Source organism: Paramacrobiotus metropolitanus, unplaced genomic scaffold (assembly GCF_019649055.1).
Source record: "Paramacrobiotus metropolitanus isolate TYO unplaced genomic scaffold, Prichtersi_v1.0 Parri_scaffold0000008, whole genome shotgun sequence".
NCBI classification, from domain to species: Eukaryota; Metazoa; Tardigrada; class Eutardigrada; order Parachela; family Macrobiotidae; genus Paramacrobiotus; species Paramacrobiotus metropolitanus.
This window is the reverse complement of record NW_026570228.1, coordinates 2109711-2133279: the sequence shown is the minus strand read 5'-3', so window position 1 is coordinate 2133279 and position 23569 is coordinate 2109711. Positions and strand designations below refer to the sequence as shown.

Sequence of the window (23569 nt, the reverse complement as noted above, 5' to 3'; positions counted from 1 at the left end):
AATATTTATCATTAAGACAAATTTTCAGAGCGCTAAAAGTTTAAAAACTCTACTGTCATTCGATTATTAAAGTTAATTTGGTCATAAATGTTCAGTTATACTATATAATGTATCGCAGAACAACACTAGTTTGCGTAGTATGAAGTTTGATGGTAAGTACGTTATAACGGAAATTTAAATAAAAATTTTTATAGAAAACCGATTATTTAAAACGAAATGGCTGGGCGTCCCGACAAACCGGGCGCATAGAATTTATTTGTGCGCCCCGAGTGTTTGGGCGCACAGATTTTGGCTGTGCGCTCCGAATGTTCGGGCGCAGAAATATCAAAAATTTCTGTTTTTCCGGCACTAGAATGTTTTAACTTAATTTTTTAACTCGAATTATCCTTAAGGCTGCAGGGAGCAGAAGCTGAAAGAGAACTGCAGAATTTGAAAGCCCTTAATAGCTAACTTTTTGTTTTGTTTATCCCCTTTTTACCGCCTGGTTTATTGGAAAGGTTGTTCAAAACATCACGGAATCAGTCTGAGAAATCCTGATTTTCTCCTTTACAGCAAGCTAATAAGGCAGGTATCAAGTTCTGTGAGTAACAATTGTTATAGGTCATCTAGAGCGGCACGGAAGTTCAACTTCACTCCATGCAGAAAACTGTAGCAAACTACATAGAATTAGCAACGGTAATTCCGGTTAACCCAGTGCAGGAAGCTGCAAGGCTTCACGACTTGGTTAACCAGTGTCCAGCCGAGAAAAGCCATTAGGTGTGTCGTTGGGATACCGGAAAAGCAATGCAACTATGATTGACGATTTCGCACAGCGAATGCACATCTGTGTTTAGTACCTTTTAGTTGCTATTGTGTCGAAGTAAAGTTGATTTACATGTATCAAGTCGTTTTTCCCTGCTGCCCACCCTCTTTTGCGAGGACACGGGGGGGAGGGGTTGTTTTAGCTAGGACGACGCGGACGGCTGCGCCGGTGACCCGTGTTCCGGTGCTTTGTCTTCACCAAATGCTCAAATACCGATACATAAAGCCTAATCATTACGCTTCGTCGCTGTTGTTGCCGTAGCTGTGTTAACGCTAATAAATTCCCAGGTTAAGGCTGAGGCATATGCAAGCTGTCCTGCTTTCATGCGCGCTACAACCTTTACGGCTGTACTGTACTGAAGTGCTACTTCAGGACAGACACGATAAAGTTAGCAACTTTAATATTGCTTCTCCAGATTTTTTATGGAAAGCGCATATTACCTAAAGTTTGGGTATGGGGGTGCATTCTGGTATCTTACCTCTTCAAGCAATCTAGCGTATTCGACAATACAACAGGAAAAATGAGTGGTTAAATAAATAAAAGAAGCCAAACAAAATATAAAAAACCTCCGAAAAACACACAAATCGCCGATATTTCCGCACTCGGAAATTCGGGGCGCAAAGCCAAATTCTGTGCGCCCGGTTTGTCGGGGCGCATAGCAGTCACCTATTTAAATTCATATTAGGTATTTGCGCTGCAATTCCGAATACTCGGAATTGGAATGTCGGAAATTAGATTTCGAATACTCGCAATTAAAACAGCGCCCTTCTAAATTGCGATTACTCGGAATTGTAATGCATGCAATTGCAATTCCGATTACTCGGAATTCAAACGGTAGTGTATTTGAATTTCGAATACTCGAAATTTATTTTAGATTGGAGCACTTCCGGCAAGGAATTTCTACGCGCAGACGCGCTCACAAAGAAAATGCGTTCGTCGATGCATTTAACGTATAACATTATTCGTCGCGCAGCACAGCAGGTATATGTCAGGTATATGATTAGATGATTGGTTTCTGAAAGCGCATTGCATACTCCTTTAATTTTGCTTATTTGTCGGACGATGGAACATGTATGGGTACAGGTAGAAGCTTCTTCTGAAACGAATACAGTACATAATATGTTAACCCTTTACTTTATGCGAGGATCGCTTTAAGTTGGTTTTCTACCTATTTTGTGGCACCTTGTTTGTCTTTTTTGCGCGGCCTCTTGATTCTCTTTTGCGAGTTTTTATACACCCTGTCAAAGCAACACTAAAATCGTGCCGATAAAGAAACTGGTATAATTGCATAAGTGTAGATTCCCAAACCTTTGTTATACACCGCGTGCCAAGTATGCCTCGAGGCAGGTAATATTTTTTATTATTTTTACTTACAATTGAAAATGTTGAAAAAAATCTGCCGGCGTTTTGACCCCACAAAAATTCTGTCGGCAGGAAATTCGGCCGGCATTTTGACCACGCAAAAATTCGGTCGGCAGAAAATTCGGCCGGCATTTTGACCACACAAAAATTCGGTCGGCAGAAAATTCTGCCGGCGTTTTGACATTGGCCTAAGTAATGTGTCTTCCAAGCTTATTGTACACTTGTGCACTGCTGTACATGCTGAATCCTGCAGACTGAGAATCCCTGAAAAATGTTGCACAGTTGCACTCATGCTTTAAAGCACCGTAAACGTTTGGATATCTAAAATCCTCTAAGTACGCGTTTCAGTTATTATAAGACATAAGTGAGAATGAATTACCTAATTTTTGTTCAATTTCATACGGTCACAATAAAACCGAAATATTAATATGCAGTATTTACAACAAACTGGATGTTAAATACGTTGTGCATATGCAGCGATAAAAAGAAGCGAGCAGTTGAATGAAATACTGAATTCTGAAGAAAAAACAATTTCTCGTCAGATTGAAGCATCCGTGTGGCGCCCACACGGTGCAATATAGACAACAAGAAAACTTTGCCGGTTCGCCCGTTAAGTATGTTAAATTGCATTCATACTCGCAGATGCTCCATGTGATGTGCAGCGGCATAAGCCGATCCGGTTATTAACGGTCGTCCAGTCAGACTGGAAATTGGCGGCCTCTCATCTACCGCATAATACGACTGTTGCATCACCGGCGTGCCGGCGCCCGCCGTCTCCTCCTGATTGGCCGCCGCCGTAAAGTAAACGACTTCCGGGCATAAGCGGGCCTTCTGCACCGAACTGATGTCAACAATGGGCTCAATATCCGTTGAACGCGGCTGTCCCAGGAGATGCTTACACTGCTCCTTGAAGACCGTCCACCGCCGGGAGGATTTACAGTGACAGCACAGTACCAGCAGGAAGGCCAGGAGGAACGCGGTCACCAGGACGCCGATAGCCACGGCCACATGGTGCAGCTGCTGGACGCGGTGGTATTCCGTGTAGTCCGTGTTGGGATTGCGTACTATATATACAAACAAGAGGAAATTCATAAAAAATATCTATATACATTATATAAAACAAATGTAACTATGTAACTACCTATATAAAAAATATAACGGTATGTATCACTAACAATACGCGTATATAAAAAGTATACAACTACATATAACCATAATCGTTTATCAAAAAAATAATTATACGGTATGTAACTATGTCTCCGTACTATATACATATCCTCTAGAGAAACAGATAGCTAGACTGGTGAGTTGTAGGCTTGCAGAAAACCCACAGACTGATGAGTTTTATAAACTGTAGCGTTTTCAATTTCCCAAGATAGTTGAGTATGAGAGTAAACATGGTACGTACACGAGTATGTTGATGTTACTGGATTGATGTTTGTGTAACATGCTGGATTTCATTTTAAGGGACGCATGCACTGCGGCGCCCGATGACCGGTATTTAAGCAGGCCGCGGGAATAAGAGAATTTATGGAGGATGGGATTGATTTCCGTGTATTACGCGCACCGGAAATGAGATACCGGACTTTTAAGAGCTACTTAACACATTATTATCCCCGCGTAATGCGGGCAATCTGCGCGTTTTCCTTTATTAGAGACGTCAGTGTCCTATGCGTGCATGTCTTAAAAGAAGGATTACTTATGCTAGAAAATGTCAAAGACGAAATCGATTTGAAATTCATTAAAATTCTGGGTAATATTTACCTTTTGCACAGATCGATATTATCCAGCATATATTACTCTTATAAGCATTACATATACAGTATTTGCTTACTTGGTAGAAATGCGCAACATAATATCGTATAACTAGTGCCCGGACCTACTGTATACAATAACAAGCGATAACAACATAGTCCAAATTCCAAAATCGTTGTGCATTGTGAACCTGCATATAATGTAATTATGTGTTAAAATTTGCAATTATTTACAAAGTGGATATTTTCACAAAATTCGTTATACAGAACTCAAGATTTTTTCGTCATAATTCGTTATAAAAAAACTCAAGATAGCACTGTACAAGCAGACGCTTAAGTACTGCACTCCTAAAACGGTTTTATATTATCTAAAATAATCCGAGGATATGTATATTTTTCAGCTTCGGTGCAATAAGCATAGTCACAAGTTTTACTTCTGCTGCTATGCTGCCTTTCAGGGAAAAGTTACATGATGCTTACAGTTAACATGAAACATGTGCAACTAAATTTCTCGATTAATTTTTTTAAAAGATTTTAAAATATTACATAGAGAAAATACGCCTGGTTACCCCGGCATGCAATATGTCATGGATATCGCAGCAGCGCAATCTGATTAACATTTTCAATTGCGCTGACCGGCGCGCATCTGTGGCGTTCCACTTTATCCCTGCGATTCATCCCTTTACTCGTTTCCCAGAGAAACTTCCATTGAATCTTTAATAAGTTGAAGTGGAATACGAAATGAATGGGTACTATTTTTTTAGCCCTCAAAAGAAATCAATAGTATCTTGTCTGGAAGTTATAAGGGAAAATAATATCCCATTTATAAGCCATGGGCCAATCCCGATTAGCTGCCATCTGGATATGCTGTGCTTACAGTTAGCGAAATCATTACGTTCCCACCAATACCCGCCTATCGACGCGGCAGTACAGCCGGCCAGCATTGTCGTATAACTGCATTTAATATTAATCAACCGGCGACAGACACGCAATTAAAATTCCATTACGACGCCCATTCATTGGCGTTAATTGCAAGATAACGATTTCCACTTTGAAAGCTCTAAACCGCACGAAAACCTTTCAAAAAATAGCAAATCTTAATAACCTAAAAACGGCATGCATAACGGCGTAAAAGATAGAAAATAAGTACTTTATACGTCCCAGTGCAAATTCAATCCTTATATTGCGTATTCACTTCTTCCATGTGCCGTTTATGTGCTGAAAATGATGTTTTTAAATTATTTAGATTTGCGTGTACATATTTAATCTGTGTTGAAAGGTTTCTGAACATGGACAGCTTTCCGAGTCAAAAACATTCACGTAAAAATTGCAAGAAAATCAATGAATAGGCGCCGAAATGGAGTTTCGATTGCATGTGAATTATATTATTATATTTATCAAGCATCATTCAAAACTGATATTAAACCTTCTTGTAAACGATAAAAATTATAATGGAAAAATTTTTAAAGTGTCTTAACTTTCACCTTTCCAGGCAATATAAAAATATTTTAAATGCGTATGTGTTTTTTAAAAGCTGCCGTACAGAACATATTTGCGTTTTTCGAGAATAGGAAAATTATATAAGTAAGGTCATCCCATCCTAACCCCGTGTGCAACGTTCAGAGCAAATGCTTTTTTAACTACACAATTATCCGACACCAGAAATCGATAACAGCATGACAAATGCCATGACACTTACCCGAACAATCATCCCCGGTCCACTCCACCGGACACAGACAGATATTACTGGGAAACGCCGCGATACACGATCCTCCATTGAAACACACCGTCTGCGTGCAGGGTGTGGGCAGGGTGGACAGCGGCTCGTAGATACACGCAAAGGACACATTGGCCACCACCTTACAGGCGTACTGCAGTGGACAGGGATTCCGACTACACGGATCCATCGTGGAACGCATAAACGACATCATATACGTCGCCGCGTTGACGGTTTAATACCAGCTGCTTTAGCAAAAATCAAAATAAATTCCCAAGGAAAAGCATTAAGAGGCAAAACGCTACAACAGCCGGCACAATCCCCATACCACCATGCCAGCAATCAAGCGTGACAGCTCGGTGATTACCCTCAGCATCTAATATAAACTCCACATTGCACCGATATATATACACAGTACATACAACAGATACCAGCCGGAGAATTGGATGCGGATACGAAATCAACTCTCAACTACTGACACTGGGCCCGCGTTCCTGATCTACGAAACGGGGGGAAAAACGCCGGATGATCCGCGCGTATTGGCCATTGATTTTGTTTAGCTTTGATAGAATCCCTGCACATCTATACACAGTTACACATACTCCAGTCTATCTCGTTCCCATTTCCACTCCCCATCTCTCGCTCTCCCTCTCATCTGATGATCATTATCGTAAAACAGCACATCCTCCAACTGCTCAAGCACAGGACGGAGACAATTTCATCCCCCTAATTCACTGTCACATCCGCTCCACTGGTCATTTGTCTTGCCGGGGAATTCTCCGCTATCAGCTAATGCACAGCCCAACACAATCACAATGCCCCATTGCTGCCGGCTGACAATTATGCCGATTGCTGATAAAAACCCGTACTTGAATATATACCCAACCCGCAATCTCTCCCGGAACACCATTTACGCCACTAGAATAATAAATAACGCGAGTCGACTGCAGCCGGGGAAAAACGGCGGCAAACGCTACAATGCCGGCTAATTTGTTTTACAGCCCGGTCCTGTAAAAAAAGTTTCCCACAATAAAACGCAATCAAATTTTTATTGCGGTCTACATGCCGGTCATAATATCAAAAATACACATTACCAAACAAACCGGCGGATCATTAAACTATAAAATATACAGAATACTCCATAAAACGCTAAACGTGCAAGTATTATCCAACCCAACGCAGACCACTGTACAAAAAAAGGTAAGAGCATTCAAAGGACAAAAATGTTGACTATTTCCACGGCGTAAAGCCAATCTTGAACCAAAAAACATACAGCCCGAGATTATGTTCCTACCAGATCCGTGTTTTCTCACGCTGACGCCGGCTCCTCCGATTTGCGGCCACTTTTACCGAAACTTCCACCGCGTGTGCCGCGCGACACCCGCTTCCGTTCTGCCGACGGATTCAGCGCCGGGATGTCCACGGGACGGCGCATCTTCTTCATTAAACTCGGCTCTTTCAAGGATTTGATATGGGCTGTGGTGGCGCGCGCCGATCGCCGCAGTCCCCGTCCGAAATCTCCGGCCTCCACCGGCGGCGTCGCGCACCGTTCCCCATCCTCGGGATCCTCTTCGGACGCTTCACTGAAAACACCACCATCACCCTCGACTGTCTTCTTCTTCCCGCTTAACTTCCGATTCTTCACCGGCACAATGAGAAACTCTACAGCATCGTCATCGTTATTTTCCGCTGTAGCGTCGTCATTCTGAAAACACAGCTTCTTCGGGGTGGACGCTTCATCCGTCACCGGGAGGTTGGAGCGGCGCGCGGCACGGGGACGGTGCTTGGGGGCTTCCCCATTCAACGCCGCCGCCGTGCGCTTGTTGGTCGGCGGTGTCTGCTCTTTGGCTCGGTCGATTTCCCGCTGGTAATCATACTCATCCACGGGATTTGGGTCTTTGACGGTGGAAGTAGGAGTGTGGCGGGTGTCGTCGTCGTGGGAAGTGCTTGGAAGAGGTGACTGATCGCGTAAGGCCACCGGACTATCCGCCAAGCTCGCCGCATTGAGAGACTTGAGCAGATCACTGGGAAGAGCGGTGTGGCGCTTCTTAAACTTAGCAGATTTGGCAACCTGCGACACACCGCGCACGATCTTGGCACCTTCGCGCGGCTGGAATTCTTCCTGCAGAGGATCTACAAAGTTTCCGAAAAAGAATTATACCCATGCGAGAATATTTGCGCCGGGAAAGGTAACTGCCGGTTGAAACTGTAGTTGTAAAGCTGGCAGCGGATCACACAAAAGCAAAACAGCAAAAAATAAGCAACAAAGAAGAAAAGCAAAAAATCTGATAATTCACATATAAAAGCGCAAAAGAAAACCAACAAAACGCAAAACTTTATGGACCAGGAATTTGGCTGTTACACATATTAACTCCGAAACAGCTGATTGTGCCACATATGTACATATCAAAACGTATGACGATAGACTGTCAAATATACTACATTTTATATCAACCTTTTTTTATATCCAACATTTTATCAAAGATGCTAAATCTGACTAATCGTAGCGTTTCGTAGGGTAGGTTTACCAAGATCGGGTGGCACGGCCACTCCTTTTTTGACAGTCAGGGGCCCAACCTTAATAGACAGCTTTGGCGGAGTCAGAACTGAAAATTCCAATTTTAATTAGTATCAAGTATTAACAAACCGAAAATATCTGTTGGCATGCGCAGTTCACCTACCAGCAGGATTCGCCTCAATCTCGGCATAATTTGGCATTAGACGGAGAAGATCATTGGGCTATACAAAACACGCGAAAGCCTAAACTGCAAGCACTACCACGAATGCAACAAACGCTTTTCTTACCAACACAAAGCTGCCTTCATCACGCACAGTCACCATGAACTTGGCCACAACATTGCGCAAATGCAAGTGTGCATGCTGCGATTCGTACAGATCGAGACTACAAAAAAAACTTGGTGCTAAATTATTTCTACATAATGCAGATTCATCTATCTACCAGCAACTCAAAAGGTAACCAATTCCGAAACACTGAACTTAAATAACGTAATTAAACTTTCCGGATAACATGATCAATTAAATTCATTTTGAATTTATTTCTTCATTTAATACTCATGATAATCAGACTACTCGTACATTTTTCAAGACCTGATTACAGCACTTCACTAAAAGAACTCACTCTTTGGAATAGCCTTGTTGCACAGCTTCCCGGTAATCCTTATTTTCCATTTTAAGGCGGGCGTTATCCTTGGCCAGATCGCGACACAGAGTTTGATACTTTCGGTTAGCTGCACACAGACTCTCATCTGCAACATCACAAGAAATTCTGCTTCATGTTTCATCGCACCATTAACACACTTGAAACAAATTGTGCATATTAAAGGAGCCAGTCATCGTATAAAAATAACAACATCATCGATTCCCAGAACACTGTTATTTAACATTAATAATTCTCTTTTAAACTGATTAAAAATGCTTGTTAAATGATCCTGTGTAAAATGTCGCCTAAAAAAATTATTCCAAGCTCTCTACAACAACGTAAAAACTCGGAACCTCTGTGAAAATTACTGATAATGCATCATAAATCACGAATAATATAACTGCACATTAAATAGACGAAAACTCACAAAAACGCATTTTCAGTGATTTCTTGGCTTCTTTTAACCTGTTAGCAAGGCTTCTGGAGTACGCAGTATCTGTACACTAACCTTCGGGAGCTGTTTTCGTAATCTCGATAATGCGAGTGTAAGGTTTCAATCGCTGATATCGCGCATGGGGATGGTGGCAGAGCGGAGGGAAGCGACAGGGACGTCGCTGGCGCATTCGACGAGCCCGCTGCTGCAGATGTCGACGATGCTCCGCTTTCGTCAGAATTCGTTCATTATACAAGCGCACGCGCTTCCGAGGTTTGCTGCCCAACAGGGATGAGACGGGCAACTTGGAGGCGGAGAGCTCTCGGATCGGGGAACGGGCCATTTACCGTGGAAATATCAATCAATCACCAATAAAATAAAACGGCTAAAATACTGTAGACTGGCATCCGTGACGCTTGACACTTAGTAAAAGATTTCTGAGAATATTAGAATAATTTGAAATCTTAAAAGTCACCACTAGGCTTAATTACTGCGTTGAAAAGTAGTTTTGACGCTGGATGTTGCATTGGAAGCAACAGGTGATACAGCTACAGCATCCCTAGATTAAACGGCTCCCAAAGAAAAAAAGGATCAGAAACGAAAAGAAACCAATAATCTGCGATTACAACATCAATCAGGAAAGTTTGGGAACGTTTTCTTTAACCACAGACAACGGACTCTGATCAGGCTGGTTTCTCTGTTCATCAAAGAAACCACAGCTGAATTTTAATCCAAACAGGGAATGTGTGCGCATGTGCCTGTATGACAGATCAGCCACTGTACAGTTAGCACGTGGTCGAAGATGATACCGTACTTCCCTGTACAGTACGTATGATTCAGCGAACAACCGGAAGCGTTCCCTGAAATAACGATTAAATTTGACAACGAACGTGATTGTCAAAAATTGTACATCCGACCTGAAAAACTATGAAATGGTATTTTGGAGGATTCTCACATCGTTGATTCGTTGCATGCTGTTAATTACTTATGTCCTAGCACTAACTGTAAGCGCCAAGCGAAGGAAGCAGGTTGATAATTTAATAAGTACGAGTACTGCAATTTTTAAGCATCAGTTGACGAAACTGGTAATTCTAGTTTTGTAGTGATTGACAGAATGATTAAATAAATTTTAAATTTATTATTATGGCATTTGATAACATGCATAAATTTTGCACGGCTTATGGTCAGAATAAGCTGTTGTACATTCTACAATACACATGGAGCTGTACGTTGTGGTCTGTAATAATTTCTAAACCGAAACATATTTCTTCAATCAGCAACCTTAGTTTCTATTTTTTCCATTTCTCCCTGTTATCATCTAAATTTTGCACAAAAAACGTTTCATTCCAATAAGCAATCGAGAAAGGGTAAGCCGAACACCATGCAATCAAGCCATCAAAGGTGAGGTATTAACAAATGTAAACACCAAAAATAATTTACTCCGCGTTGCGAAAATTAAGGTAAATGCCCACTGAAAACAGAAACTGTGTTCCCTAAAACCATACAAATTGGATAACGAACTAATTATAAACAGACCACGATACCGCAGTGGTAACCAAAAAGTTTGAACCATCCACAAATAGATTTAGACGGAAAAAAAAGGGAAATACTGCAAAAAACCTTTCTAGTTTGATGACTGAGCATCGTAACTCAATGCCATCCATTTTCTGTCAAGTATCCACTACGATATTTTGACCTTCTTGGCAGAGGGTCCATTTCCTCCACTTCCAGCGAACGTGTCCGTTTCCTGCTGTCACGTCTGGTTTTAAGGAAGAAAGCCGGATGATCATATTCCGGCTTCTCGCCATAAATCAAGCTCTTGACCAGCCACTGTTCAGCGACAACGGGAATGTTGTTCTCCTCAAACTGATCCTTCAGTCCGCCTGAAATGGAATTTCGACCGACAACCACGTCAAAGGCTTCCATATCTACAAACAGAAAATAAGTCAGGTTCTGAAGAGACAACGAGAACGAAGCCAAGCGTTAAAAAGAGAATGCAAACAGAAAAAACTGATCAAGAGCCGTTTCTTTAACCATACTGTGTATAGAGCACAGAAACAGCGGGAAACTGTTAAGGTAATGCGCTAATGCTCACCCAGAAAATCATCAACTGCATCTGGAATGCACGTCACTATTCCTTGCCCTGCCTTAACTGCCAGTGTCCAGGTAGAACAAAATTCTGGATCTTGATTCTGCACTAAGCACACCCGGAGATTATCGAACAGTGTCAGCGGCCTTTCTTGCCTGTAAACAAAAAAACTGACCTTACTTCTTAGTCATTACATACTTACTAAGAAATTAAATCGCAGTACCCTTACGAGAATTTTTACAGGTACATAAGATGAACTCAAAACACTAAATGACTGTACTACCTTGAAGCAAAGGAAAGATCAGCATGCTGTGAAATATTCATAACATGCAATTTTTATTTAGAAAAAGTAAAATGTCTGTTTGGGTAGTTTTGCAATAACCTTCGCTGAAAATTAAAACAAACAATAAATGAACCAGTCGAAAGTATCATACCCCCATAGCACTGTAGGTTCACCGCGGCTGCCTCGCTGTGTCGGTAATCGATAACGACTATTATCCTCAATATACATATCTTTTCTCTGCATTCTCAGTATCCATTCTGGGCACATACACGGAATGCTGGCCGCCAAAGCCTGATAAAATTTCACAGTCTGACAGGAATCGGGTGCAATAAGGAAGCGGAAGCGTTTTATTTCCACCTAATCACCGCAACGTTTTGTCAATACATAAAAGCGATGCATCTCTTAACGTGTATATTTCCATATGGTCCATGGTCCTATGGTCCATATGGTCCATACCTGAAGCAATTCTTCCATGCTGTTGACGACTTTACCGCCGCGGCATTCTATAATTGCCGCCATTTTCTTTTTAATTTTTTCCCATTTTTCCACCGAATACTCCGGCGGAAGTTTGCTGGGTGTGGTGAAAATGAACCAATGCTCAGACAGAAACAAGTGCGGACTGCGATACCACAAGTAAGGATAGTCAATCATCCACTCTGGAAATAAGAAGAAACATGGAAAAAAGGACGATTTCGGTGTTCGAGCAACAAACAAATTAACGAAAAACAAAACGCCAATTAACGTTGCCTGTTCATCGAAAAAAAATCTGAAAGGTCCTAAAAAACGCAAATTAAGTGACCTGACACGGACAAACTGTTATACGGGCATTGTTTCGACTCTTACTGGGCGGAAGTCGCTGTTTAGCACGCTTTCGACGGAAGATCTCCACGAATATGTCATCGATCATCATATCCGAGAACGACACACTAACAAAAAACCAAATTAATTCCAGAAAACATCAGTCTAAACTGCACATGGAAAATACGAGAAGCCAACACTGTTGAATAAGTCACTGTTCAATAAGGTAAGTATAGCATCATCGGAGGTAACGAAATCAAACCAATCCAGTTAAATGAAAACTTTAAAATAATAAGCAAATCAATTAATAAATAATTAAAAATCAAATCTGATTGATCAAAGTTAAGAAACAAGAAAGCACAGTTGTTAAAAAAGTCAATAATAAAAGAAGGTTCCCTCGGTCCATTAAAATTAAAAGCAGCCGAAAAGAATAATCAAATTACACATTAGAAAACAGAGGCGCCGTGCACAGTAGAACGATCAGAATCTGCGCCCATTAATACTACGAGTAAACTGTGCGCAGGCAACAGAAAGAAACACCATGCACAATTAATTTTTGCTGTTGCTACACCTGAATACACGGCCTCGTTTGCCGCGGACCTCGTAGCGGTGGTGCGAGAGATATCGGATAATGAGAACTTCTTGGTAGAAATCGTTCTTGTCCGAATCGTGGACATGCACGCGCGTGTCGGGCTTCAGCAGCTGGCGGGCACGTACCATATCCCTGGGAGGCACGACGGCCTGTGTGCCACCTTCGCCCCACTCGATCAGCAGATTCGAGCTGCAAGAAGTACGTTGCAAAATCAGCCAAAATTACAAAGTGTCGAGCATCGCTATATACTGCAACCAAAACGTGAGATAATTTCTTCGAGATAAGAAAGATGACGTACAAAGTAGTCTAAAATGATAGACAAATCATAATTTCAGTTAAATTAAAGACTAACAAAGATTTATCATTTCCGGAGATCCATGAAAAAGATTATTCGACCATTATTCAACCACACATAACAACAGAAGTTTCAAGATCAGCAGCTTTTTTTGCAAAGTGTCGAAATACCATATCCGAAGCCTATTATTATTTTTCGGATAAAAAAATAATTACTGTTTTTGGAGACCCATGAAAAAGATTAGCAAACCACACACAGCAACAAAACCCAATTTCGAAGTATAAAATTATGTAACGACATTAACCAGCAGACTTTTGAGTTTTCCTTCAGTTTTCGAAATATCGCGTCAAAACCTATTTCCCAGGATCATGTTTTCTTTGAAAATTCTGCCATTACTCTAGACGCAATTATAAACTTCGCGTAAAAAATGGTAACAGCAGAAGCACCACAACGTGCAGCAGAAAAACAAGGGTAGTCACTGAACCGAAGCATTCAGAATTTTGCAAATGGAATTCGAAACTGCACTTCGATTATTTTGCTGCACGTGACAACGTCGGAACTTTAACTGGTACAAAAAAAGTTTCACTCCTGTTAGATCAAGAGCATTACAAGAGGATTCCAAAATGTAATTTTCATACAAATTTGCAGAAAGGATTATTCAGATGTAATCACAAAACGAAAAACCCCCGATTGCCCGTAACAGTTGACTACTTACTTAGAGTAAGTAACTTACAGTAAGTAACTTACTGTTTGGCAGGTCCCAAAACGAACGCAGCGTACCATCGCCGCTTCGGACCTTCTGCATCGCCCCACACCGCAAACACGGCATCCCCTGCAACGGCATCACCCAGATAATAAAAAACGGATAAAGGATTGTACAACGCGGCCCGCGGACCCCGCATACGCGAGGCCAGGCAGCGAAACGCACGAGCACCTTTGTGATATTCTTGTTCTCCCGCGTAAATCATCGCTGCATCCATCAAGCCAACATACAACTGCCACGCACACCAACAGCAAGAATAAACAGGTTTTCGATCAAATTTTATAATAAGCAGTGCTAAATCACAGTGCTGATAAAATGAAGGAGTGAGAAACTCAACCAACGTTTCGAAGGCATCGCAAAGCTAGAAACAACAGACAGGCACAATGAAATCGCATCCAAACGATCCAAACGGCGAATTGTAGTTCTACGCCAATCTGAATTATCTACGTCCCAACACGCAGAAAGGATGCTGACGGTCCGAAAGCACTTGAATTACACGTATTTTGAACTAAACATCTTTCGACCAAAGGTCCAAATATTCTCCTTAACAAAAATCAGAAAAAAGTGTTGACAATTTAATGATTTCAAGTCCACAAAATTTGGTGGTAGGGCAAAATTGAAGACCGTTTTTCAGTTTGCTTGAGCAGCGTACACTCTGTACTGTACAGTGCTCTCAGCTCTGTATACTGCAATAGACACGCACACGGTTTAATAAAGAACGGCACCGGCACTGCTTCAAATACTTACAGTACCTGAGCAAATTTAATACGATGGATGATGAGCCTATTTGCAGCTCCGTTAACGTATAAGGTTAACGTTCCTTATCGTTAAATTACAGTACATTAAATTTTGTTTCATGATATTTGGTATTTGTCCAGACAAAGCGGTTGGTCACAAAAGACTACCGCTTCCGTTGAAGCAACAGCGGAAAACAGTGCACAAGAACGAAGTTTTTAAAACACCCAACATGCAAAACATCTAATGAATCACATAAGTATTTGAACCATTCGCCATTTGGAGAACTCTTTTAAAATCAACAAGACGAAACAAACAAACAATCAACACGGCTAAGCAAACCCATGCTAAAACAATAAAAATGCGCGCTATGTTGTTTTCCGGCAGTGAAGTTTCTATCAGGAAAACCTTCGAACCTCTTCAAAAACTTGAATTTGCGTCCCTATATCAGGCTTTTGAGAAAAATATGGAAAACTTGGCGCTCTGTCAAACTTTCGCTTAATTAAAAACTAAACTTACCGGTAACATGCCGCTAGTACTGGAGTTGCTGCATTGCAGCATACGCCATATATCCCGAAGCTGCCGTAAGAATATTACACTTATGTACTTATTATAATTACTTATGTACTCAATAATTTCGTGCGATCGAAGCAATTTTATATACGGTACAGAGGTACTTACTACGTTGCTTGGTATTTTGTTGCGTATGGCGCAGTATCAAGTACAATTTTCAAAAGTTTAGCAGTATAATAAAAATAAGTTAATGCACATAATATTATGTTAATAAAACTGGTCGTGTTAATTTCGTATTTCGGATCTCTGCAATTTAAATTTTGTTATGTATTTGATTCGGATGTCACTTGGCCACTTTTAGCATCTCCATTCTTATCTGGAAATAACTGTCATATATATACGCGCTTAAACTGCAATTGAACTCTACAACGAAGGCACTCCAGTGTGCAATGCAGCCTTTCGAGCCTTGTGAAACTTTGTATTATTAAATAATTTTTCTGCTAAACTGCACAAACATAAATCGATCAGTTAGCCAGGATTAAGCGGCAGCGATGCTCCTTTACAGGAGCGGATGATCGTCATACCGGCATATAGCGAATAGATTGATGTGCAATGGCTGTGTAATAGCATATCGATATATAATACATATTAGATATATCCTGCTAAAGGATTTAATTTACAGATTGAAAACACTGCCTGCATGTGAACAACGCCATAACGCGGGATTATGCTGCTCGCGTCCCCGCGCCTTTGCAATACTGACGCATATATTCAAAGATCAACGACAGCGCGCACAACAGGAATTCCACAATTCCACCGGCACTGCCAACACTGTTGAAGCCGCTAAATCGGCAGATTAATAACGAAGAATTATGAGCTCGGCTCGATGCCTTTTGGCGCAACGATCAGCTCCCGTTGGATGGTTTGTGGTTTAAGCGATAAGCGGCTGGCAGTAATCATATCCATCTGTTGGCTAAGCCTATTCCCCCCTTCGTCACCGGGACCCTCCAGGCGGGATTGGACAGGCCGCGCATTATACACGGATGTTGCGCTTACTCACAACAAAACGAACTATACGTTTGAAAATTATATTTCGCATTTCCTTGACAATACTGACTCGATCTCACACATCGTTGACCGCTGTTCATATCGAAATTACACATTACGCACTGAAAACATACTGTTAATGTTATATTAGGGGTCAACAGTAAACTAATCCTGACGTTTATTATGTTTAATGCACATATGCAAAACTCCAAATAAGTATAACAACGATAAGCCGCTTAATGCAACTTGTATTGTACATGTCAGTATTCACAGCATCAATAACATAAAATACAAATATACAGATGATACAAACCGCTATCTGTTATGACCATGTTGATGATCATATGTTCATGTTTTATTTGTGCATGTCCAGTTGCCAATTACACTGCACTATCTTCATATTATTCTATTTTCCTCAAGATTGCCGGGTTTAGTTCTACCTTTTAAAAAATCGACACATCGTACGACTATATACAGAATCCGTACGAAACTTTCAAAAGTCATGCGTATGCGAATGTACCCGTATATACAGTAAAAAGATTGCATCATTCGTAAGATTAATTCAGCTTTGCAGGCGCCAGGCGGATATTCCTCTACCCAGAACAGTGTTTACAGTATACACCACAAAACTGAACAATTTCGACCTTTTTATTTCGGCGGTTGAATTTGCGCTTAACACCACTATTAAAGTGAAATCAATACGATTTTTGCTTTTGATTTGAAAGAATAAACATACATACGAATCTGGGTGTAGTAGAGATTTATATGGACTATGTGTTCCGTATAATGCACTGTATACATCTCTGGAGTGGATGAAGGTGTGCATGTGCACATCCATAGAAAAGCCAGAACAATCAGGTATCGGAATTAAATTGTCGTATTAAAGAATATGGAGTGTTCTTCATGGGAGAGGGACGGGATACAATGTTGTGCTTAATTAGCCTAATCCTGTGCCTGCTCGATGGCATAAAAGGGCACGTACGCCGGTTAACAATAGGCTACTGCAGTGGTCGGTGTACATTTCATGCCGAGAGTTTTCTTCTTGCCCCGGATATACAGCTGACAATAGCAGCAGCTTGATCCTTAAATCTAATCGACTTACAGTGATGCGGAGGAATACTCAAGTAGCGCTTATATTCAGGAGCGAAGAAAACCACATATCTAGCGGGCACATATAACAAATGTACAACGCAGGTGTCCGCACTGCAGTAATCAATGAATTAGTTTACTTTTCCGCCATTTTCTCCAGTGTTTTATTCACACGTTTCAAGTGGTGTGGTTAAGTGAGCTTGTTTTGACGCTTAACACCGCGGATCTGTAATATGAGCCGTGGACAGAGCCGTTTACTTTTGCCTGTACCTGACCACTCTATGCGCTTTTGACCAGTGCAGTGGACAATAAATATACAACAAATAAGCAGCGATCAAATTCCCGGAGGCTGATTAATTTTATCATACATGCAACGAACAAATGCTCTACAAAAGCAACCTACTCTTTGCATGCACGGGGGATCATGGAGCTTAATAACCATTTATAAAATATATACGTAAGTGCTCCGGCAATGGATAGTCACGTGTAAGGTAGATGTAGAATTGAAGTTGCGCTTACAGAGTATACGTACAGATACACTATATTTTGTTTTAGAATTTTCTTAGCAAGTTTTGGTAGCCTAGTTGTATATTTTGGCGAAATTTTATTCACGTAAGTATCTTTATGTACTTCTGTACACAATAAAGATATGCTTGAAAGGGTTACAAAAAACGTTAAAGTAAAAAAGCGTTGGTTTGTAAGTCTTACACCAGCTTCAGGTGCTTAATTGCTCCAAATTCCTAAGTGCTAAACTAGTTCCCAATTTTCTGCTGCATCACTGGTGTGCTGTTACGGGAAAAGTAACAAGCAAACCTTTTTGGACAACCTGACTTTTGTAATTCCGGTAAGCCGCTTTAATATAATTTTGCTGTACATCGACATTTATAACATGGTAACATTACAAAGATGAAGTCGGTTAACGAAACGGAACAAATCAACACAGGAATGCGATATTCAAAATAAAACATCGGACAAATACAGAGTTATAAACTTGAGAGTACAGAATAAGAATGTGCACTGAGATCTGCAATATTTCTGTAAAACTTTTGGATGCAAAGACCATTTTTCAACTCTGCAAAGACACACTACAACTCTTTTTTGATTCTCTTTGGGCATTTTTCCATCTTAATGACCTCACTGGATCGTCTATGATCGGCTTCAGGGCGTGGGGTATATTTACAGGATGCTGCATCGTCGTCGTCGCTGTCGGACAAGCTAGGATTAGAAAGGTCATCCGCCAGGGATGCCGTGCTGGTAGTGTGCACGGTGCCGGCACTGGAGGAGAGACCGTCGTCGGCTACCGCGGCTGTTTTCCGTCCGTGCTCTTGCTCGATTTCGCGTTTCTGTTTGCGCCATTTGGCTCGTCGATTTTTGAACCAAACCTGGTAAAAAAATCAATGGATGTAAGTAAAGTAATCATGTACGCATACGTAATTCCGTACACCATGTTGCAAAATAACTGATAGAGTTACCAGTTTTTTTACGTGTCCAACGCAATACGTTGCACTCATGTTACATTCTTCCTGACTGCTTTTTAAAAACTTTGTGCCTTATTCACTATAAAATTTTAACCTGTCCAAACAGTAGATCGCAATAATAATACTATTATTATCTAACAATAAAGGTATTCTTATTACTTTCGCGTCGAAGGAGCAATGTTACTGTTAATTTTTGCAAAAAGGATTTTAAATAGAAACCACACTAATAATAATTACAATAATCATATAAATTTTATTAAAATTTCAGCGAATACAGATAATGGAAACCCTGCAGTATTAAAAGCGGAATGCCATGTGAAACGCACAAATGCCGGCGAATACGTTCGCGGCGAGTAGTGGGCGTACACTGCGTATAGTGAACGCGGATCTCAGCGGAACAGTAATTGCCGATTCTCCTTAATCTTATTATCGTAAGATGGGAATCGGGTAATGTGCCAATACCGGCTGCTCTTTCAGGGGAAAGGAGATTATTTTCAGTTGGATAACTGGATTAATTTCCACCCCAGCCATTTTCTGTTCCACTAAGTTACTAAATCCGTACAGTCTTCACTGCCGGCACTAACCGCGCACAAGCACACATTTCGGGGCTTCCGACTGCCACAATGTAACGATTTAATTAGGAAGACCTTTAAGCTTCTTTTACGGGAATTTGCTTCTTAAATGTATACTGTATACAGGCACACAATATGTGTACAGGGGAGATGCTATTGATTTAATTGGTTAGATGGTTGACAATCTGTTATACATGTCGCTTTGTGTCACAATTCATCAGCGGGGCACTCAAATTGACTGCTGCGGAGGCCGCCCACACAATCAGCCGGTGCCGGTTGCGGCCCCCGTTAATAACATATTGAGGCTAATCGCTAAAATTTGATCCCTTGCCACTGCACTCTGTAATCAAGTGAATCCGCCATTCAACCGGCTTATACACATATTTGCCCGATTTGTCACTGATAATTATTCTAATTAATCAGTCAGGTGTTAAAACAATTACGAAACATGAATACGCTACTGAATACGTCCATAAAAGTTGTACGCGAGTAATTAGCCTGATTATGCCGGAATTGCATTTATCCTGCACGTGTATATGCGCATCTTGGCTTGCTGTATGCGCATTGTACTCGTAAATCGTTGGGCGATCAAATATAGCAAAAACATATTACAGCCAAACTTTCTCAAACGTTAGTAATCAAACAAAAATTATTTTATGAACAAGATAAGTCATGTATACAAAGAAAATCGTAAGTAAATGGTGTTTCAAATAATGCTACTACTGTATATATTCCAATTCAGTTGATACGCATGTATATATGCAACCAAATTTTAAACAGATTATCGGATTTTCGAGAATCGTACGTATGCAATTTACCTCTACGCGTTCTTCCTTCAGGTCAACTTTCATAGCCAGCTCTTCGCGTAATAAGACATCCGGATAATGGGTTTTGTTAAATGTTTCTTCTAACTGCTCCAGCTGTTCTTCGGTAAAAATTGTCCGATGTCGTCGCTTTCGCTTTTGTCCATTCTGCGTGGCATTACTTAATCCGTGCATTGAATTCATATGAGCAGCGAAATAGCTTGGAAACATGGCTTGGTATGCTGAAAGAAAGCATAAAGAAAAAGAATAACACACTGAACTGTTGTGTAACCGCATTTTTGCTTAAATATCCACATTGTTACAATGATGATTGCAATGTACGGAAACTGTCCAGTACAACAAAATACTCCAGACAAACTGTAAACAAAACTAACTACACACTTTTAAGAGCTCCGCTTCAAGAACTTTAAAAAAACTTTAAAAAAGCAAAATTCACGGAAATCTGTGCTTCAAAGTGTCCTGATGAAGCATAATAGGGTGACTGCTGATAAAAGAGATCGTTTATCTGCTTTAGTAGTAAAAACAATAATAATAATAAACAGATAGCACACAATCGTCAGGACTTAGTAGTAGCTCTGTTCACGTTTTACCCTAGCTTTTTGGAAAAACGCAAGTTGGTTTTGTTTATCTGATCTCCCATGCAATAGTGACAACGCACGAATAAAATAATGCCAAACTGCCAATAAATAGCAATCACTAAAAATTAATAGTACTCGTAGTTATTACTTAGTACTTATACTGGCTACACTGATAGGTCATCGTGATTTTACCGCTCCGGTTTATTACAAAACGAAGTATTGTTAAATTAACGTGCTGTATTTAGTCAAAAATAAAAGGGCAGTACGAGGAAAAATTAAATACTTCCACTTTTACACAAATCGCTATGTGTTTTTCATTACAGCGAGTAAGTGATAAGAGCGTTTTAATTATCTCTTAAATTTGAACTTATTTGAGTACATTTACAGTCGAAAAGTACGTTAAAAGGACAACTTGGCGCATCGTTTAAGAAACTATTCAAACTTTACAAAAAACAACCAATTATCGCAAGCATGATAGTTCGTTAATGAATGTATTTCGTATATCAGGCAAATGAGAAATCTTCTGTAAGCTTGGCAATTTAAATAATTATGACTTGTAGTTATTAACAGTTGTAAACAGCAGTTAACCGCACAGAATAACGTGCAAGAGCTTTCTTTAATTATTCTGATAACGAAATTACGAAGAAATTTAATTATTTCATGGCAAATTTCCGTTTGAATTGGCCACAAAACAAAAGCTATTCGAGTAGCAAATATTATTTTTAGATGTTATTTTGGTGCCATCGCGATGTCAGGAATCCTCTGAGCGCATACCTTGCATTATGTCGGCGGAATGCGCGGCGACCGCGGCGCTGGCTGCTGCCGGATGAAACGCCGTTGCCGGATGTAATCCATGGGGATAATACGACGGGGATGAACGTGCCGGCATCAAAGGTCGTGGCGCCAGTATGTTATCTATGGAGAACATGGACACCGGATTGGGATTGCTGCCCACCGTCGCATAATGCTGTTTCATCTGCTCCGACGAGGATAAATAATAATGCATGGGATGCGGTAAGAATCCCGGTAGATTCGGCATCAGTGACATGTTGTCGGCGAGGCCGGCCAGAAAAACGGTTAAGGCTGATTGTTTCGACAATTGTTGGAAAACTGCTAGACCCGATTACTCGAAGGTGTCGAACTAACAACTGATTTCTACTGTACTCACCGTTTTGTAACCATTTAGCAGCCGGCTGATCAACCCGATTGACATTGGCTTTATAACGATAAATTGCAGTCAAATAGCGGGGCGGGGCTTATCGAGCACTTGAAAGCCGGTCCCAGTAGACTGAGGACTGAGCATCGGCACATTTTCACCGTACCCGCCAGTAACCACCGGTATAGCCGGGCCTTTTGTCTATATGGCAAAAAATCCGCTATTTCCCATTGGTTACGAGTGCGCGTTGTCAATGGCGAATTTACTGCATGCAAATACCGATCAAGCTCCGCGAGTCCGCATTCTTATTTATGCTGAGATTTTTTGAATGTTAAATAGTCACTACGCCGATTGTGATGTAACAGGTTGGTATGTATTAGATATTTAGGATACGACATTGTCAGTAAATCGCTGCTCTGCATTCTGTACGTCGCGTTATTAATTCTTCGAGTCTATTCCTTCCTGTTTTTCGTTCTTTCCGAGACGTATGACAGCGTAGTCGCTAAAATTTTACAACTCCATGAAAAGTGTGTTGCATGTACACATATACAAACTTTGTTCTGATTTGTTTGCAGGTAGAGGCGTTTTGTTTGCGGTGTTAAACTCGCTTGTAGCCGTTCGAAAAATGGAAAAAGTCATCAACAATTCACAAATTAATGTAATAATTTAAAAATTACATGGACAAGTCGACCAAGTGCAATTCACACAAGCAAATCAACATGCCGGGCTTATGCCGGGGCCCGGCACAGTATTCGCATGCGTATTCGGCGTTTGCCTCGTTCTGTCTGAACCCCGCCATCTTCCGTTCGGACAACGAATGCCATTTACAGGGATCAGTGTGAATAATCTGTATTTTTCCATTAAAAATCATGGGTCTTTTGTTAAAAATTCCTGTTAGATAAAGATAACAACAGTGAGCGCAGTCAATATTGACTGTGAAGAATTCGATCAGTGGCACTTAGCAGTTGGGCCCGGTATAAAGTATAAACCCGTTTTCTCAGTTTGTGGCCATTTAATGCCGACGAGCCGCTTAATACGGTGTGGGTGCGCTGGCATTTTCTCTTTTTCGCAGCTTAGCGCATCATGACCCAGCTCGATGCCGGATTTAGTGGTTAGATCAAATGATGGAATTGACGGCTTGTATATCAGCCGGGCCAAAAATGCCGATCTGTGTCCATTAATCGATTTGATTGTTGAGGATTAAGTGGCTGCATGTGTGTGTGTGTTTTTTCCGTTTGGTTTGATCACGTTGACGACGATGATGATGTTTTGTGTTGTGCGGCGATATTCCATTTCCTAATCCCGGTTAGCCGCGCTCTCTAACTCTGTTGTGGCCATATATATATGGGTGACAACAGACGCTTTAGACGCTCGCTTAGCCGGCCGATCGAGCTAGCTGACGACAACTGCGGCCTGCCTGTCACACTACTCTTCAACATGCCCCACAGGCACTATGCGCACATTTAATACCAGCGGCCCAACAAGAAAATCTGATCCCTTAATAATAGCGGTATAAATCCATAATTTCA

The 23569-nt window shown here is 41.0% G+C and overlaps 4 protein-coding genes across 4 annotated transcripts; all 4 read right to left on the bottom strand.

Moving 5' to 3' along the window:
- Positions 1–2552: 2552 nt before the first annotated feature.
- LOC129582764 (delta and Notch-like epidermal growth factor-related receptor) lies at positions 2553–6093 on the bottom strand. Its single transcript, XM_055474372.1, has 2 exons — positions 5618–6093; positions 2553–3228 (listed from the first exon to the last, which is right to left on the bottom strand). Exons 1-2 carry the CDS (start codon positions 5847–5849, stop codon positions 2795–2797), a joined length of 666 nt encoding a protein of 221 aa, XP_055330347.1. The 5' UTR covers positions 5850–6093; the 3' UTR covers positions 2553–2794.
- Positions 6094–6693: 600 nt separating this feature from the next.
- On the bottom strand, positions 6694–9887 carry LOC129582696 (uncharacterized). Its single transcript, XM_055474284.1, has 6 exons — positions 9304–9887; positions 8775–8901; positions 8441–8537; positions 8317–8374; positions 8164–8241; positions 6694–7768 (listed from the first exon to the last, which is right to left on the bottom strand). The coding sequence occupies exons 1-6, from the start codon at positions 9569–9571 to the stop codon at positions 6945–6947; spliced, it is 1452 nt and encodes a 483-aa protein (XP_055330259.1). The 5' UTR covers positions 9572–9887; the 3' UTR covers positions 6694–6944.
- Positions 9888–10516: 629 nt separating this feature from the next.
- LOC129582679 (uncharacterized) lies at positions 10517–14691 on the bottom strand. The gene is made up of 8 exons (XM_055474256.1): positions 14220–14691; positions 14033–14117; positions 12970–13179; positions 12444–12526; positions 12057–12256; positions 11752–11957; positions 11324–11472; positions 10517–11156 (listed from the first exon to the last, which is right to left on the bottom strand). Exons 1-8 carry the CDS (start codon positions 14263–14265, stop codon positions 10879–10881), a joined length of 1257 nt encoding a protein of 418 aa, XP_055330231.1. The 5' UTR covers positions 14266–14691; the 3' UTR covers positions 10517–10878.
- Positions 14692–18279: 3588 nt separating this feature from the next.
- LOC129582744 (homeobox protein goosecoid-like) lies at positions 18280–22052 on the bottom strand. The gene is made up of 3 exons (XM_055474352.1): positions 21659–22052; positions 20301–20527; positions 18280–18814 (listed from the first exon to the last, which is right to left on the bottom strand). Exons 1-3 carry the CDS (start codon positions 21930–21932, stop codon positions 18518–18520), a joined length of 798 nt encoding a protein of 265 aa, XP_055330327.1. The 5' UTR covers positions 21933–22052; the 3' UTR covers positions 18280–18517.
- Positions 22053–23569: the final 1517 nt, after the last annotated feature.